Here is a 16,695-nt window from a genome sequence, read left to right as displayed (position 1 = left end):
CTGGGTAGGCTTCTCATGTCCTATACCTCAGAGGCCCCCAACCTTTTGGGCACCAGGGACCAGTTTCGTGGAAGACAATTTTTCCATGGACTGGGGTTGGGGTGGGGGATGGTTTTGGGATGATTCAAGCACATTATATTTATTGTGTACTTTATTTCTATTATTATTACATTGTAATATATAATAAAATAAATGTACAACTCACCATAATGTAGAATCAGTGCAAACCCTAAGCTTGTTTTCCTGCAACTAGACAGTCCATCTGGATGATAGGAGGCAGTGACAGATCACTGAGCATTGGATTCTCATAAGGAGCATGAAACCTAGATCCCTTTCATACATGGTTCACAATAGGGTTCACACTCCTATGAGAATCTAATGTCGCCACTGATCTGACAGGAGATGGAACTCAGGCAATATAGCAAGTGATGGGGGACAGCTGTAAATACAGATGAAATGTCAGTCACTCACCCACTGCTCACATCCTGCTCTGCGGCCAGCTTGCTAACAGGCCACGGACCAGTACCGGTCCATGGCCTGGGCGTTGGGGACCTTCGCTACATCTGAATGTCATTCCTATCTGCCAGTCTTCTGGTTTCCAATTCTGCACATCTGCCCTTAGCAAGAACATCCCATCTCAGGCACCATTGTTTACCTCCCTCTGTCAGACACCCAGTACAGAGAAGTAAGAGTAGGGAAGGACCCTCTTCTTAGTTTTCTAAGTTCTTTTCTTGGATCAAATTCCCAGGATTTTCTAGCCTCACTACTAGTGACATTTGGGGCTGGATGCTTCTTTGTTAGGGGGGGTTGGGGGTTGGCTTCCTATGCATTGAAGGATGTTTAGCAGTATCCCTGGTCTCTATCCACTTGAGGCTGGTAGCACCACCAGCCCCCTACTCCAACTAGGTATGATAACCAAAACTATGTCCAGACATTTTGTTTCCGGTTAGGGCACAGAGTGCAAAATTGGGACCGTATTTCTTAAGAGGTAACTACTTATTTTGCTTGACAATATATTCAAAGACACCATTTATTAAGAATTGTTAAGGATATAGCATTTTATGTTTTACATTTTTATTGGGTACTTCCTCTATGATTTCATGCCTTGAGTGTCTTCTTTTCAATTTTTTTGAGACGGAGTTTCACTCCCATGCTGGAGTGCAATGGCGTGATCTTGGCTCACTGCAACCTCCGCCTCCCGGGTTCAAATGATTCTCCTGCAGCCTCCCGAGTAGCTAGGACTACAGGCATGTGCCACCACGCCCAGCTAATTTTTGTGTTTTTAGTAGAGACAAGGTTTCACCATGTTGGCCAGAATGGTCTCAATCTCTTGACCTTGTGATCCGCCTGCCTTGGCCTCCTTAAGTGCTGGGATTACAGTCGTGAGCCACCACGCCCGACCTAACCTTCCTGTTTTCTAAACACAGTAAACTGTCTAAAAGTCATTGCTTTTGAATCATAAGTTACTTCCCTCACTCTGCTTATAGTATTAGTTGCACAAAAGTTTTACCAGATATTTATAAGGATGCCTGAATTAAAGGAACACTGAATGACTTTAATATAAGATCAGGAGTAGGATAATGTCTGCAGCAGTCAATGAAATTACTAGACACAGTGACCCAGACAGGGAAGGGAGGCTGGCACATGTGAGGACATTAGCTATTTGGTCTCAGCTTAAGCCACAATTACATAACAATATTTATCAAAGCATACATTTTTAGGGGAAATGAGACTTAAAGAATATGAGTAAAGTGTAATAGCTATCTCCTCTGGTTAGACTATGAATAATTTTATTTTCTTCTTCTGTAAGTCCTAAAGTTTATATATATACAGTGCTACATTTAACAAGTATCTAAATGAACACACAAACATACACACATATAATATCTCAGAGATAGCGAATAAGTGAAAAGGAAATCACAAAAGTCCCCCAGGACCTGCAGGTGAAGGTCGGTGTTCCTAGGCTGATCATTCAAGCATTGGCTGCCTTGGGCCTTTGTTCTGAGGGGCCACAGATGGAGCCACCATATTCCTCCTCAGCCCAGTATCTGCCCATTCCTAGCGTGAGTTTCCTAGGATCCAAGGCTGGAGTCTTTTCTTGGAATGAAATTTGTGGGGGTTTCCTTTTCCTCACAGGACAAAATACTAAATTTTATGACTTTCCTAACTTCCTTTCTCCTGGTGATTCCCACATATGGCAGGGGAAGGGGGCTTCTAGTGGCCTGAGGTGCCCTGGGTCTGACTGCCTCATTCTCCAGCCTTCAGCACCCCCTCCACCACCTCTTTCTCCAGGCGGTTCTTCAAGGATATGCCCCACAATGCCCTTGACAAGAAGTCCAACTTCGAGCTCCTAGAGTAAGTTCTGGGGTCGCCCACCTCCCCTCCCTTCCTGTCCTTCCATGCGTACTTTTCCTCCTCACCCTCTCCTCCACCCCTCCCCAGACCAGAGCCCCACAGGGCCTGTCTCCAGGTCCCAAAGCCTTCTCACCTCTTCCTGATTGGCCCGCAGTCCTGGGGAGAGTCACATGCTGCCTTTTTCTTCCTTTTTGCAGAAAGGAAGTGGGGCTGGACTTGTTTTTCCCAAAGCAGATGCAGGAGAACTTAAAGGTGAGGAAACCAATGGGCGAGAACCTCTTTGTGCTGATTCCCAAGACTAGAGTGCAAGGGATGAGACTGGGGATACTCAGAGAAGTCAGGGCATCTGCATGGCCTTGGGCATTTGGACACAGGACCATTAAATGCACCCAGGGGTCCTCTCTGGGGCTGGGGATCCAACTGTGACATGCCTGGGCTCCCGCTCCACATCCAGGCCTGATCAGCTCTGTGGCCCCAGTACTGGAAGCTACCCCTTGCCCCCTCCACTTCCTTCGTAGGGGTATGGGGAGTCTCCCTTGAGACAATGAGTATGTGTTTTAGGTCATAGATCACAGCTGCTTTGGGGGCAAAGGCGTGGGGGATCATTTTCGAGCAGCGGGCAGTCTGTCAGTGAGACCCTAAGGGAAGGAGTGAGACCTGGGAGGAGCGGGCCTTGCTCACACTGCCCATCCCCTCCCCCAGCCCAAACAGTTCCGGAAGATGATCCAGCAGACCTTCCAGCAGTATGCCTCGCTCAGGGAGGAGGAGTGCGTCATGAAGTTCTTCAACACTCTCGCGGGCTTCGCCAACATCGACCAGGAGACCTACCGCTGTGAACTCATTGTAATGTCAGGCTCTCTTGATCCTCTCCCTGACCTGGATCCCAGGCCTCTCGGGAAAGGGGGCCAGGAGGGGCCAGGGAGACGCTGCAGTAGCTGCAGATTCTCAGGCAGCAGGGCCTCGCTGACCTGCCGACAGTAGAAGTCACGAGCATCCCCTTGCCTGAAGCAGGCACTGAAATTTTGGCCTCCAGCTCTGGGAGGTGGGCAGGACAGGAAATGTGTCAGGAGGGGAAAATCCATATGGCCAGGGTTTCCGGCAGGAAGGAGCTGGAGACCCAGGAAATAGTGGCCTGTGTCTAGCTTAGGAAGCTTTTCTTCGAGTTTCTGAAGAATGGGGAAGGCAGCTCTGGAACAACAGTCCCCTCTCCTTTTATTCCAGCAAGGATGGAACATTACTGTGGACCTGGTCATTGGCCCTAAAGGGATCCGCCAGCTGACCAGTCAGGACGCAAAGGTAGAAAGACTGGGGGCTTGCCCCACCCAGCCCCAAGTGGGGAGGTCTTCCCCTCTCTGCTGCCTCCCGCCCTGTCTGCCCCTTCAGTTCTTCTTGCCCTCATTGCTGAGAGCAGAGTCCTTTCTAAGGCCATGCCCTGGCGTGAGCAGCAGTGGAGAGCGTTTGGAAATGGCATTGTGGGGTAGATGGCCCTTTACATCCCCGTGACTATCATCTACACAGAGGTGGTGGGAGGGGGAGACAGGGCCGCTATGATTACTCGCAGAGCTCAACAGTGTTGCCCTTTCAGTGACAATATGAGGCATGATTCCCTTGGAAGTCGGGGGACCTGGGTCCAGTCCTGGCTCCACTGCCAGCTTGGCACATGACCTTGAGCAAGTCCTGGCTTTCTCTAGACCTCATTTTCTCCTTGGCATAGGGAGGGGCTTGTTCTAGATCAAGCTTGTGGTCCCAGGACGGCTTTGAATGCAGCCCAACACCAATTCGTAAACTTTCTTAAAACATGATGGGATTTTTTGTGCGATTTTTTTTTTACACTCATCAAGTAGTGTTAGTGTATTTTATGTGTGGCCCAAGACAATTCTTCTTCCAATGTGGCCCAGGGAAGCCAAAAGATTAGACACCCCTGAACTAGAGGATCCTTCTAGCCTTAATAGTCTTTGATTCTCTCTTCATCTCCCAGAGAAACTCCCAGTTCCTCCTCCCAGCTCCCCCATACTGACCAATCCGCATGGCCCAGTCCTGGTAGTTGGAAGGTCTGAAGCTCCCCCTTCTTTTCCCACAGCCCACCTGCCTGGCCGAGTTCAAGCAGATCAGGTCCATCAGGTGCCTGCCACTGGAGGAGGGCCAGGCAGTACTGCAGCTGGGCATTGAAGGTGCACCCCAGGTGAGTGTCTCTGGGCACCTGGCAGCTCTGCAGGGGATATAATGGCAAGTTGGGAGCTCTTGCTCAGACCAAAAGTCCATGGCACGCAGGAGGCCAGGAGCTTCCTGGCTCTGGGGATCGTGTTAAGAAAACTACACTAAGTTCTTAGACAAAAGGTACCAGAATGATGATAAATTGTAGGAAAATTGGGGAAACAATTTGTTTAATGTCAGGAAAGAAATTGGGAAGGTTTTCAGGTAGTGGAATGTTCAAGGTGAGCAGAAATCAGGTATAAATCACAGGCCTAAGTTTTACGAAGAGAACAATGATGTGGACATCAAGACCTCAAAAACACAGGGTTTTTTTTGTTTGTTTGTTTGTTTTGTTTTGTTTTGTTTTGTTTTGCTTTGTGGTAAAACACCCAGAGAGACCTCAGGCCGCAGAGTGTTCATCTCTCTCTCCTTTCGCCCATCTGTGCCCTGCCCCATTGCCTCCCCTCCCTTCCTTCCTTCCTTCCTTCCTTCCTTCCTTCCTTCCTTCCTTCCTTCCTTCCTTCCTTCCTTCTTTCCTTCCTTCCTTCTTTCCTTCCCTTTTCTTTCCTTTCTTTCCTTTCTTTCCTTTCTTGACAAAGTCTCACTCTGTCGCCCAGGCTAGAGTGCAGTGGTACAATTTCAGCTCACTGTAACCTCCGCCTCCTAAGTTCAACAGATTCTCCTGCCTCAGCCTCCTGAGTAGCTAGGACTACAGATGCATGCCAAAAGCCCCAACTAATTTTTTTACTTTTAGTAGACACAGGGTTTCGCCATGTTGGCCAGGCTGGTCTCAAGCTCCCGACCTCAGGTGATCTGCCTGCCTCGGCCTCCTAAAGTGCTGGGATTATAGGTGTGAGCCACTGCGCCCAGCCCCCTCTTCTATTTTCTCAGCTTCTGCTTCTATTTATTGAGCACAACTAGATACCAGGCATTGTACTGTGTGCTCAGAGGCCAAAATAAGTGAGGCCTGGGACGGGCCTTTGGAGAGCATGGGCATACAGGTGAAAGGGGTGACAGAATGCAGTCTGGACTCCAGGGTAGGGCCCCAGGAGAGGTGCAAACAACACTGGTATCCAGGCAAGGGTTGTGGCAGGGGTCCTGCCATCTGTTCTCCAGCCCTGGGGGTGGTCTCTAGCCAATGCTCTGGGGTTTCACCCTTGGCTGGTCTCTGCTCCTCAGGCCTTGTCCATCAAAACCTCATCCCTGGCAGAGGCTGAGAACATGGCTGACCTCATAGACGGCTACTGCCGGCTGCAGGGGGAGCACCAAGGCTCTCTCATCGTCCATCCTAGGAAAGGTGGGTTCCATTTAAAGGTAAAGTGGCTGGACCACGGGTGGCAGCACACCCAAGTCCCCAGAGGCAGAATGGCAGAAGCTAAGTGACTAATGGATAAGTGAATGAGGAGGCTTCCCCAACAGCCCAGCAAGAAGCTTCCAGTGGGCCCATCTTGGGCTTTAAGCCCTGGCTGGTCCACCTACCCACAGCCCTGCTAGTCAACGTCCACAGAGAGGCAACTTCTGGAGCAGAAGCGTTTTAGCCCCAGCAAGCTCAAAGCCATCACTACAACAAGGCTGGTCCCGCCTGTGTGTGTCTCCATCTTGGGTCTTGGGTCTTCCTTAATCAGGAAGCAGGGGTCCCAGCTGGAGCAGGCAAAATCTGGCCTGAGGTAGCCTCCAAGGAGGATTCCAGTTCTGGCCCAAGGCCTCCCTGGCTCCCAGGCTAGAAGAGAATGGAATTAGGGGCTGGGATGGGAGGAGAGTCCCTTTTAGGAATAGTGAGGAGGTCAGTCACCCACTTAGGCCCCTGTGTCCCCAGCTCCAACCTCCTCCTTCCTCCTCTCTTCCTAGATGGCGAGAAGCGGAACAGCCTACCCCAGATCCCCATGCTGTGAGTACAGTGGGGTGCAGAGGACGGGGCCCTGAGCTTAGCCTGTGCTACTGAGAGGAAGAAGAAGAAACTGGGAGTCCCCACCTCCATAGTTTCTGGTTTTCAGGCCCAGGAGAACCCTGAAAAAAGATGATCTTTCCCTCCCAGTACATACCTGCAGGAATATTTCTTTGCCTTCAGGCCACCTGGTGTTGTCCTGGGGGGTTGCTGCTGTCCCCCAACTCCAGCCCCTGGCAGCCTTGGCTGTGCTTCCAGGTCATTGCTAATCTGGACAGACTACTTCTCCACAGGGGGCAGGAGGAGAGGGTGGGCTGAGGCTACCCAGGGGGACATTACTGGACTCTGAGCTCACCTGGCTTCTGCCCTCTCACCTCCTACAGAAACCTGGAGGCCCGGCGGTCCCACTTCTCAGAGAGCTGCAGCATAGGTGAGCTGCCTGCTGCATCCTCCACCTGCTCCAGTTGCCTCCCATCTGCTTGCTCCCCATTGCCTGCTCTCATGACATTGCCGAGGGTGTCCTCCAAGTTACAGGAAAACAATCCTCCCCCATAAATTCTCAATGATGGCTTTAAAATATCATGAATTGTGGCTGGGTGCAGTGGCTCATGCCTGTAATCCCAGCACTTTGGGAGGCCAAGGTGGGTGGAGCATGATGTCAAGAAATCGAGACCATCCTGACCAACATGGTGACACCCCATCTCTGCTAAATATATAAAAATTGGATGGGCATGGTGGCGTGTACCTGTAGTCCCAGCTACTTGGGTGACTAAGACAGGAAAATAGCTTGAACCTAGGAGGTGGAGGTTGCAGTGAGCTGAGATCACACCACTGCACTCCAGCATGTCAACCCAGCAAGATTACATCTCAAAAAAAAAAAAAATCATGAATAGTAATCGCTAGTGTGTATTGAGTACTTAGTACATGGCACCATGTTTATCTTAGGCAACTTGGCCTGCCGTAACAAAATACTGTAGACTGCGTGGCTTAAAACCAGATACTTTATTGCTCACAGTTCTAGAGGCTGGAAGTCCAAGATCAAGGTGCTGGCTGAGTCTGCATCTAGTGAGGGCTTTAATCCTCATTTGCAGATAACTGTCCTTTCACTGTGGGCTCACGTGATGAAGAGAGAGCTCTGGCCTCTCTTCTGCTTATAAGGGCACGGATCCCATTATGTGGGCCCCACACTCAGGACTGCACCGCCTGCCAAAGGCCCCACCTCCTAATCCTATCGCATTGGGAGTTAGGGCTTCAACAAAGGAATTTGGGAGGTACACAAACATCTAGTCCTTAGTGGTATTAAACATGCAACAGGTATTATTTGATTCATTCTTTACCACATCCCCCAGTATTCATTTCATAGAAGGAGAAACTGAGATTAAGGGAGATTAACCAACTTGCCCTAAATAATGCAAGCTGGGAAGCAGAGAGCAGGGAGTTCAACCAAGGTGCCCTGGGCTCTGTGGCCACTCTAAAACCTGGGTTGGGAGCCCGGGACATGCCTGGCTTTTCCTCCCCTTGGTCTCCACTGGCCTCCAGCGGGGAGCCTCACACCTGATTCCTGGCGGTGCCCACTAAGGACATCTTGTCCACGTCTGCGCTTCTTCCTGTCATTCCAGAGTCAGACATCTATGCAGAGATTCCCGACGAAACCCTGCGAAGGCCTGGAGGTAGGTTCTCAACCCCGCCACAGCGACCGCAGTCAAGGCCCTGTGAAATGACATGGCAAGGACTCTGGTGACACCACAGGGAATGTTCTTTTCTTCTTTTATCCTCCCTTCGTGCTAGGCTTAGACAGTGGCAAACCTGAGATGCCGTGGATTTGAAAGCTGAGATTTTTTTTTTTTATCCCTATACTGATTGCCCTTTTGTGTGCCCATGGAACTGTGTGGGGATTCTAATAACTTGGACCTGGGACCCAGCCTTCAGAGGGAGCAGGGTGATGGCTCTTCCCTGAGACAATGGAACATTCTAGACCCCCATTTCCCCAGCCCAGCCCCTAGATCGTGGCTGAGGTGTTACAGGTCTGGTGATGCCTGGCTTTGGAGCCTGCAGACACTTAGGTTCTCTGGGGGGCACCACCGATCTCTGTGATCTGCGACTGTTTTCTCCATCTGTGCAGGTTCACAGTATGGCATTGCCCGTGAAGATGTGGTCCTGAATCGTATTCTTGGGGAAGGCTTTTTTGGGGAGGTCTATGAAGGTGTCTACACGAATCACGTGAGTTCCAGGATCTTCCCTGACACTCCTTTTCCATGTGTCGGTAGGGTGAGACAGAGCTCGAATCTGAGCAGGTTGGAGTTGGCACAGCCTTCATCCACTTGGGGCCCCTTGTCTCTAAGGGCCCCTTGTCCACTGGGCACGATGGTATCTATTAAATACTCAAAGAGTGATGGAGTCAAGAGTCGTTTTCAAGAAGGGTAGCAAAATACCAGGGATGGAGATACAGGGAGAACCTGGAGAAGGGTCACTGATTCTTGGTGGGAGAATACTAAGGGGGCGGCAGGATAAAGACAGTTCTGAGAAAAGGCGAGGCAGGATCTGGAGTTAGCGTCAAGGCCAGTGATGGGGGAGGGCAAAGCTGACCACTGTGGTCACGATTCTAGCAGGCCCAGGGGAAAAAAGAAAGAGGCAGCAAGAATGTAAAATCCAATGACAAAGAGAAAGAGAAAGGCCCAGCCTCCATGCCTGATAATTGCCTGCAGGTGCCTCTGGCTTTGGGCAGGTCACACGGCCCCTCAGTCTCAGTGTCCTCATCTGGATGGATGAGTCAAGAGCGGCTTGACTCATCTGACCACTAAAGCCCTTTTCAATTCTAACAGACCTTGATCAAGAAGAAGGGGGGTGGGGAAGGAGAGGAGAGGAAGACAAAGGGGAGAAGAAGAGAGACATAGGAGAAAAGGGCCTTGGCTGGTGGCAAAGTCTGCAGGGGGCCATGGGGAGGCCGGGAGGGAACATTCTGCTGAGTGCTGGGCTGGACCAAGGGGTCCTGAACACACTCTTGTTACAGAAAGGGGAGAAAATCAACGTAGCTGTCAAGACCTGCAAGAAAGACTGCACTCTGGACAACAAGGAGAAGTTCATGAGCGAGGCAGGTAGGGACCCCTGAGACCAACCAGGCCTTCAAGATGGGAGGGGCTTGGGCCTGGGAAGGGAGGGGTGAGCAGTGCAGGGACCATGTTGGAGGAGGGATCCCCGCTCCCCTTGCTGGAAGAGCAAAGGCCTTTTCTGAATTGGACCTTTGAGCCGCCCCTCCCGTCCCTCTTGCCCCCCAACTGCAGTGATCATGAAGAACCTCGACCACCCGCACATCGTGAGGCTGATCGGCTTCATTGAAGAGGAGCCCACCTGGATCATCATGGAATTGTATCCCTATGGGGAGGTGAGCTGGAGGTGGTAGAAGAGGGACTCTGCGGTGACCCCTGAGCTGCAGCACTGGGGGGCATTCAGAGCACAGCCCGTTCCTCCCAGCTTCCTGGCTTCTGTATTCAGCTGGAACAAGCCAGAGGCCCTGTTTGTCAAGGAAGTTGCTGGAACATTTTGCCAGCTTTGGGTTTGTCTCCCGCCACCCCCAGGGAAGGGTCAGGAGCTGCCAGCACCCTGGCCCCCTGGCTCCATGCCGGGACCAACCAGGGGTCTTGACGGCACCTCCCCATTCCCGCAGCTGGGCCACTACCTGGAGCGGAACAAGAATTCCCTGAAGGTGCTCACCCTCGTGCTATACTCGCTGCAGATTTGCAAAGCCATGGCCTACCTGGAGAGCATCAACTGCGTGCACAGGTAGGGGTGGAGGAGGTGGCCAGCGGTGTGGAAGCCAGGCCTTCACCGGGTCCTCAAGGCATCTGGGTAGAAGCAGGGTTTGTGGGTGACACAGCAGTGTTGGAATCCCAGCATTGGCCCTGCCTGTCCCGGCAGCTTCGTGCACTTGAGCAACCTCTCTGACCCTGTATCCTCATCTGTAAAGTTGCAGGTACTGTATGTACCTCATGGGGTTGTTAGGAGTAACTCTGAAGTCCGAGGTGTCTGTCTATAGCTCAAGACCTTCTAGCCCCTCCCCTGTGAGTGCCAGGAAATGGCCCCCAAACTTCCTTAGAGCTCGCTCACCTCCAGCTCACCGGCTTGGTGGCACGTGGCCCAGAAAGAAGGGACTGGGCTGGAGCAGGGCCAGAAAAATCCTGAGGTCCTGACCCGGACACCATCCTGGTTCTTGGCATCCCTGGACTGCCAAGTCCAAGCCTCCCTGTGGCTGTGGAGTTGGCCCCTGTTCTACCTGGCTTTGTTCCCATTCCCTGCCATGAGAACCTGACCCCCAAGGGAGTTAGTGGTTGGGCATTACCAACCATTGACATTGGCTCTGTGGCCTTGTGCCTGATTCTATGGAAAGCCACATTAGGGGATAAAACCCTGCATGCATTCATTTGTTCGTTCGTTTGTTCATTCGTTCATTCATCCGTCCAACAAGCACTATGGAACACCTCTCGGTGCCAGGCACTGACCTAGGCTCTGGGACAAAGTCACAATGAAAACAAGCAAAACTCCTTTTCCTTGTGAAGCTTACCTTCACATGAGGGTCAAACTGGAGAAATCAACTGTCAGGACAAAGGTGGTGGGAGGATAGATTTGTTTCTTTTGTTTGTTCATTTGAAGTTGGCATGCTTTTAAGCCATCATTTCAACTATAAAACAAACACTAGAAAGTGGAGCCTGCCTGTGAGAAGCAAGCAGGCAAACTAGTTTAGGGTTGGGAGTGATGGCAAGAACACAGGGTAAACTGAGTCAGTGGTGCATCTCTTGGGAGGAGCGAGAGCTCAGCTCTGGAGTAGCCTACCTGGGCAACACCCTTTTCCACCGGTGACCTGCTGGGCAAGTTTCTTCAGCTCCCTGGGTCCGGTCTCCTCCCCTGCACCAGGGGGGGTCTGAGGGCCTCCATGTCATGACTCATGGTGTGTGAAGCTCTCGTATGATCGTAGTATCCTAAGTGCCCCATCAGAGTTAGCTGTGCTGCCGCTGCCACTCCTGCTATACCAAAGGCCTAACCCGTACTGTGGAAATGCAGATGAGAGAGAATACCTGTGTTCAGGGAAGTGGTTGGAGTTTATCCTTAAAGAATCGCCAGGTGACAGCCTCTCTGGCATGGGGGACAGTGTAGGCAACAGCACAGAAGTGGAGTATAGCAGATGCCAGGAATCTGAGCCAGGCTTCGAGCTAGAGATGCATGAAGGGGTGATGGGAGACAGAGCCTGCCAGCAAGAGGGAAGGAGATGGCAAAGCACCTGTGCATGTTGGGGTGCAGAGGGGCCAGCTGGGCTCCTACCTGAGCTGTGCTATAGCAAGACCACTCGGGGGAGACAGTGACCCACAGAAGCTGCCCAGTTCTGCTCTGGAGGCTGAGTCCCTGGCTTACACTCTTGGTCTCTTTTTCAATCTGTCTGTCCATCTCTCTGAGTGTTCCTGCTCCCATGGGGGTGGGCAGTGCCTCATCCTGGTTTTGATGCCCTTTTTCCAGGGACATTGCTGTCCGGAACATCCTGGTGGCCTCCCCTGAGTGTGTGAAGCTGGGGGACTTTGGTCTTTCCCGGTACATTGAGGATGAGGACTATTACAAAGGTGAGGGGGACTTCCCAGCCTCTGCTTTGGCCTTGGAGGGGTCGCTGAAGCCAAAAATTCTAGAAGAAGGAAGTCTATGGTTGGACAGCCCAGCCTAACAATCTTCAGAAAGTAGGATGTATTTCTGGATAATTCTGATCTTTCTTCCCTAAAAATTAACCTCTTTGCTCACCCAAAGCCTCTGTGACTCGTCTCCCCATCAAATGGATGTCCCCAGAGTCCATTAACTTCCGACGCTTCACGACAGCCAGTGATGTCTGGATGTTTGGTGAGTGCTGATTTGGGAGGGTATGAAAAAGAGTTCAGATTCTCACCTCTGAACCAAGCTAAGGGGGTGGGTGCAGGGAGCAGGGGTCTGACCTCCACCTCCCGTTCCCAGGGTTCAGTTTTGCTGTGGTCCCTGAGAAGTCTCAGAGTGAGGGGAGGCCAGTAGGGGTAGGAAGGGGGGTGACCCAGGCTAAGGACTGTCCTGGGCTATGCAGGCTCATCTTCCTGGAAGAGGTTCTTGTGATGTGTGTGCTCCACCTACCAGCCCCAGAAACTAAGATGAAACTCTGTGACTTGTTCTGAGAGAGGTGCAGGAAGGGGAGAGAGCAAAGGCAGGTGTAGTGAGACAGCTCCTTAGGGAACACGTCCCGCAGACCATCTCACTTAGTTCTCCTGCAGTCAACCCTGTAGAATATTATTATTACTCTCATTTTCCGGTTAAGAAAACTGAGGTTCAGATGAGTCAGGAGCCTGCCCACAATCACACAGGCACCAAGCATTGGTGCGAGGCTTCCAATTCCAGCTTTACTAAGAAGTGGCTCCCCTCCCTCCTAAGAGAAGACACTTGTGGTCCCAATGACATGCCATGACTACCACCTGTTGATCCTGCAGTACCCTGACAGGGGCCTAGGGAGCAAAGTCTTAGGTCGCTCACTGCAGATGTAGGTCACTTGTCCCTCGGGTGGACCACCATGGTGGGCAGGACCCCAGGGTGCTGGAGGGGGAGGAAGGACCACAGGAGCTGCTTCTGGTCAAGACCGAGCACTAATGGTGACAGTGCTCCTGGGTGGGAGGGACTGGTCTCCCCACACGGGGTCTGACGCTCCCTTCCACCCCAGCCGTGTGCATGTGGGAGATCCTGAGCTTTGGGAAGCAGCCCTTCTTCTGGCTGGAGAACAAGGATGTCATCGGGGTGCTGGAGAAAGGGGACCGGCTGCCCAAGCCCGACCTCTGTCCACCAATCCTTTATACCCTCATGACCCGCTGCTGGGACTATGACCCCAGTGACCGGCCCCGCTTCACCGAGCTAGTGTGCAGCCTCAGGTAAGCATGGAGTGTGAGCTGTGGGCTGGGGGCCCACCCCGCTGCACCAGGGAGCAAGACCAGCACACAGAGACATTTGGACCACATCTCCCTAAATGAGACAGGCCAGGGTCAAGGACGGGAGGCTGAAGCCAGGTTCACTGTCAGATATGAGCTTAGAGATAAGGTGGCCCTGGGGAAGCCTGGCTTATCTGGGCATCTGTCAGCACAGAGCACAGAGCCTTGTTCATAGGATGTGCTTTGAAAATATTTTCTAGGTTAGACTTAGAAGCCTGAGCCAGACTCTCATTGAAGTGCCTGTGCTCTTTGTGGTATTAAGGCATCCCACCTGCTTTCCTCTTGCCTCGTCTCTCGACTTTGATCTTTCCTCCCAGATAGCAAGGAAGGGAGTGATCTTTGACCTGTTATTCAAGACTATGACCCAGGGGCCACCTCTCCCTTCTGAATGGGGGATAAGGGACCTGAGGGCCCGTCGGTGCCTAGGAGCCATGATTCCCTAGGTCTGGGGAGGTCACTGGGGAAGAAGGTCATCTGTTTCGGAGGTTCAGGGTCCTCCAGTTTTCTTGGTGGCAAACCTGCCATTAGCCCTCCTGCGGGAGATCTGACTTCTTTTGGCTTCCTCTGGGGTAGGAGTCAGTAAGCATTTTCTATAAAGGCCCAAATAGTAAATATTTGGGGCTTTGCAGTTTATGCAAGTCTCTGCCAGAACTGCTAACTCTCTTAGCTCAAAAACAGCCATAGACAATACATCAATGAATGGGTGTAGCTGGGCTCCAGTGAAATATCATTTTGGATGCTGAAATTTGAATTTCAAATAATTTTCATGTGTCATAAAATATTTTTTGTCTTTTAGTTTTTCATTGAAACAATGTGAAAATCATTTTTCATTTGGGGCCATACAAAAATAGATGAGAGGCCAGATTTGCCCTCTGGGCCATACAAAAATAGATGAGAGGCCAGATTTGCCCTCTGGGCCATACAAAAATAGATGAGAGGCCAGATTTGCCCTCTGAACCTTACTTTAGAGAGTCTGGAACTTAATTGACTTGAGATATTGTGATTTTTAAATACTGTAGTCAACATGTTGCCTTGTTCGATTTTAGGGCAAGAAAACAGCCCCTGAAAACTGTCTGGTGGGAAGGCACCCCAGGGGATGCCAGCAATGCCCAGGCCAGGGGCACTGGGGGTGACCCTGCATGTTTTCTGTGGGGCGGAGCCTTCAACATCATCTGCAAAAGCTCTGGCTGAAAAGGCCTCTCTGTTCCTGTCTATCCCTTCAGTGAGCCTCCCAGTTAATTCTAGACTCCTCTGTTGGTCCCTTGTATGGGAGGTTTGAGAAGCCAAAGAGCTGCAGGATAAAAGTATTTGAAAGATGTAATTTGGGAGGGTAAAAGCCTTGGGGGGATGGAGCTGGGGGTTCTGATTCACTCTGAGGCCTTGAGAGCCATGGGGAGCTGTGCAGACACCTCTCCTGGGCTGAGAGGTGTTCCCGTCATCCCCTGGGCTGAGAAGTGTTCCCATCATCCCCTGGGCTGAGAGGTGTTCCCGTCATCTCCTGGGCTGCGAGGTGTTCTCATGATCTCCTGGGCTGAGAGATGTTCCCATCAGAGGCACCGGCCAGGCCCCCACCACAAGTGGAGGTGGGAGCTGGTTTCTGGTGTGATCTGGAAAACACTGAAAGACTCAGAAGACCCTAGGTTGCTTCCTCAGGCCACCACCTGACACTTCCTCCTTAGAGTTCAGAAGGGATTTGATCAGTGTTTGCTAATCGTTCCAGGGAGGAAAGGCCCTTTTAATTCAAATTTTGAGTGTCTCTGTGTAGCAATAATTATATTTTTAAAATCTTTTGCTGAACAAAATATAGTGGGCTATATAATGCATTTTAAAATACATACACACTTGAAAATACAGTATTAAGTGTCACATATTCAGTAGTATATAATACTTGCTACCCATATGAACATGTGAATTCATGAACAGTAATAATTCTAGAGTCCTCTGGGGTCTGTGATTTCAGGTTAGGAGCACTGGATTGGGTAAGAAAGATGAGAGGTGTGCACATGGCTAGCCTGGGAGTGAACCCACATGCCTCATTAGCACACACCAGGGATGCGTTGGGGGATGTTTCATGAGAAATAGGAAATGTAGATTCTAGGCCAGGGCCATGAAGTTGGCTGGGACTTTGGAAATCTACATAAGAGTTTGGTGCCAATCACAAGCCCAGGAGGGCACAAGGCCTGGGGAGTAGGGCTGCAGTCAGGCTCCTACTGCATGTTTGGGCTGGGACTGGTTCAACAAGGACGCTTTTCCACCTTGGATCCTTTCCTGTGATCCTCCCAACTTCAGTGTGGCCTCAGGGCCCATATCCAAGCCTGTCTCAGGGGGCTCTCCCCAGGCCACTCTGCAGTGGAGATGGAAATGGAAATGGGACCTAGCAGCCTTGCCCAGGCCTCTCTGGGCTTCCACGGAGTACAAAGAGGAGCCCCAAGGAGCATCTCACTTTGACCTTGTTTCTCTCCTTATCTGACCTGACTCACTGCAGTGACATTTATCAGATGGAGAAGGACATTGCCATGGAGCAAGAGAGGAATGCTCGCTACCGAACCCCCAAAATCTTGGAGCCCACAGCCTTCCAGGAACCCCCACCCAAGGTAAGCCAAGCCATGGCCTCATAGGTCCTGTGAGTTAAAGCAGAGCCAGGTCCCTGTCTGATCCTTGCCCCTCTTCCTGCACAGGCAGGATGCCCCCTACAGCCCTCTCTCAGTTCTTCACCCAGCATCCACCATCACTGTCAGTGTGTCACATCAGTACTCTGGCAGGTGGACTTAGAGATAGCAGCCACCTTGTGGGTCAAGAATCATTCCTCAAAAGTGTTCCCTGAGAGGCTGGGCTTCTCTTCTAGGTGTTTTCTTAGGAGCAAATGAGATCCCCATGAGGACACATGGATGGGAAGTATCCTGGGTCTTTTAGGTCCAGTCCCTATATCTATACCCCCCATGGCCACTCTGAGCTCAGGAACCAGGGCCCTGCTGCCATTAGGTGGGTAGGTCTGAGAGGCCATGCCTGTCCTAGTCAACTGGAGCTGCTGCAACAAAAGACCACAGACCAAGTGGCTTAAACAACAGATGTTTATCTCTCACAGTTCTGGAGGCTGGGAAGTCCAAGATCAAGGCATTGGATTCTTGTGAGGGCTCTCTGCCTGGCTTACAGACAACCACCTTCTCACTATGTTTTCACCTGGCAGACACAGAGTCATCTTTCTTTCTCTTCTAATGAGGGCACTAATCCCATCATGGGCTCCATCCTCATAATCTCATTGAACCCTAATTACCTCCAAAAACCTGC

The 16,695-nt window shown here is 51.3% G+C and overlaps 1 protein-coding gene across 3 annotated transcripts in view; it reads left to right on the top strand.

Moving 5' to 3' along the window:
• PTK2B (protein tyrosine kinase 2 beta) overlaps positions 1–16,695 on the top strand; it is a 135,728-nt gene that overhangs the window by 102,695 nt on the left and 16,338 nt on the right. For all 3 annotated transcript variants that reach the window (XM_011944595.1, XM_011944597.1, XM_011944596.1), the window contains 17 exons: positions 2,293–2,355; positions 2,553–2,607; positions 3,058–3,198; positions 3,577–3,651; positions 4,436–4,537; positions 5,728–5,845; positions 6,397–6,436; positions 6,817–6,863; positions 8,053–8,103; positions 8,556–8,653; positions 9,444–9,528; positions 9,715–9,815; positions 10,098–10,213; positions 11,939–12,039; positions 12,218–12,307; positions 13,146–13,350; positions 15,893–16,001. In XM_011944595.1, coding sequence (XP_011799985.1) covers positions 2,293–2,355; positions 2,553–2,607; positions 3,058–3,198; positions 3,577–3,651; positions 4,436–4,537; positions 5,728–5,845; positions 6,397–6,436; positions 6,817–6,863; positions 8,053–8,103; positions 8,556–8,653; positions 9,444–9,528; positions 9,715–9,815; positions 10,098–10,213; positions 11,939–12,039; positions 12,218–12,307; positions 13,146–13,350; positions 15,893–16,001 — 1,597 coding nt within the window. The remainder of the gene's footprint in view (positions 1–2,292; positions 2,356–2,552; positions 2,608–3,057; positions 3,199–3,576; positions 3,652–4,435; positions 4,538–5,727; positions 5,846–6,396; positions 6,437–6,816; positions 6,864–8,052; positions 8,104–8,555; positions 8,654–9,443; positions 9,529–9,714; positions 9,816–10,097; positions 10,214–11,938; positions 12,040–12,217; positions 12,308–13,145; positions 13,351–15,892; positions 16,002–16,695) is intronic.

This window comes from Colobus angolensis, unplaced genomic scaffold, assembly GCF_000951035.1.
Source record: "Colobus angolensis palliatus isolate OR3802 unplaced genomic scaffold, Cang.pa_1.0 Scaffold233, whole genome shotgun sequence".
NCBI lineage: Eukaryota > Metazoa > Chordata > Mammalia > Primates > Cercopithecidae > Colobus > Colobus angolensis.
This window is presented reverse-complemented; position numbering and strand designations above follow the sequence as displayed.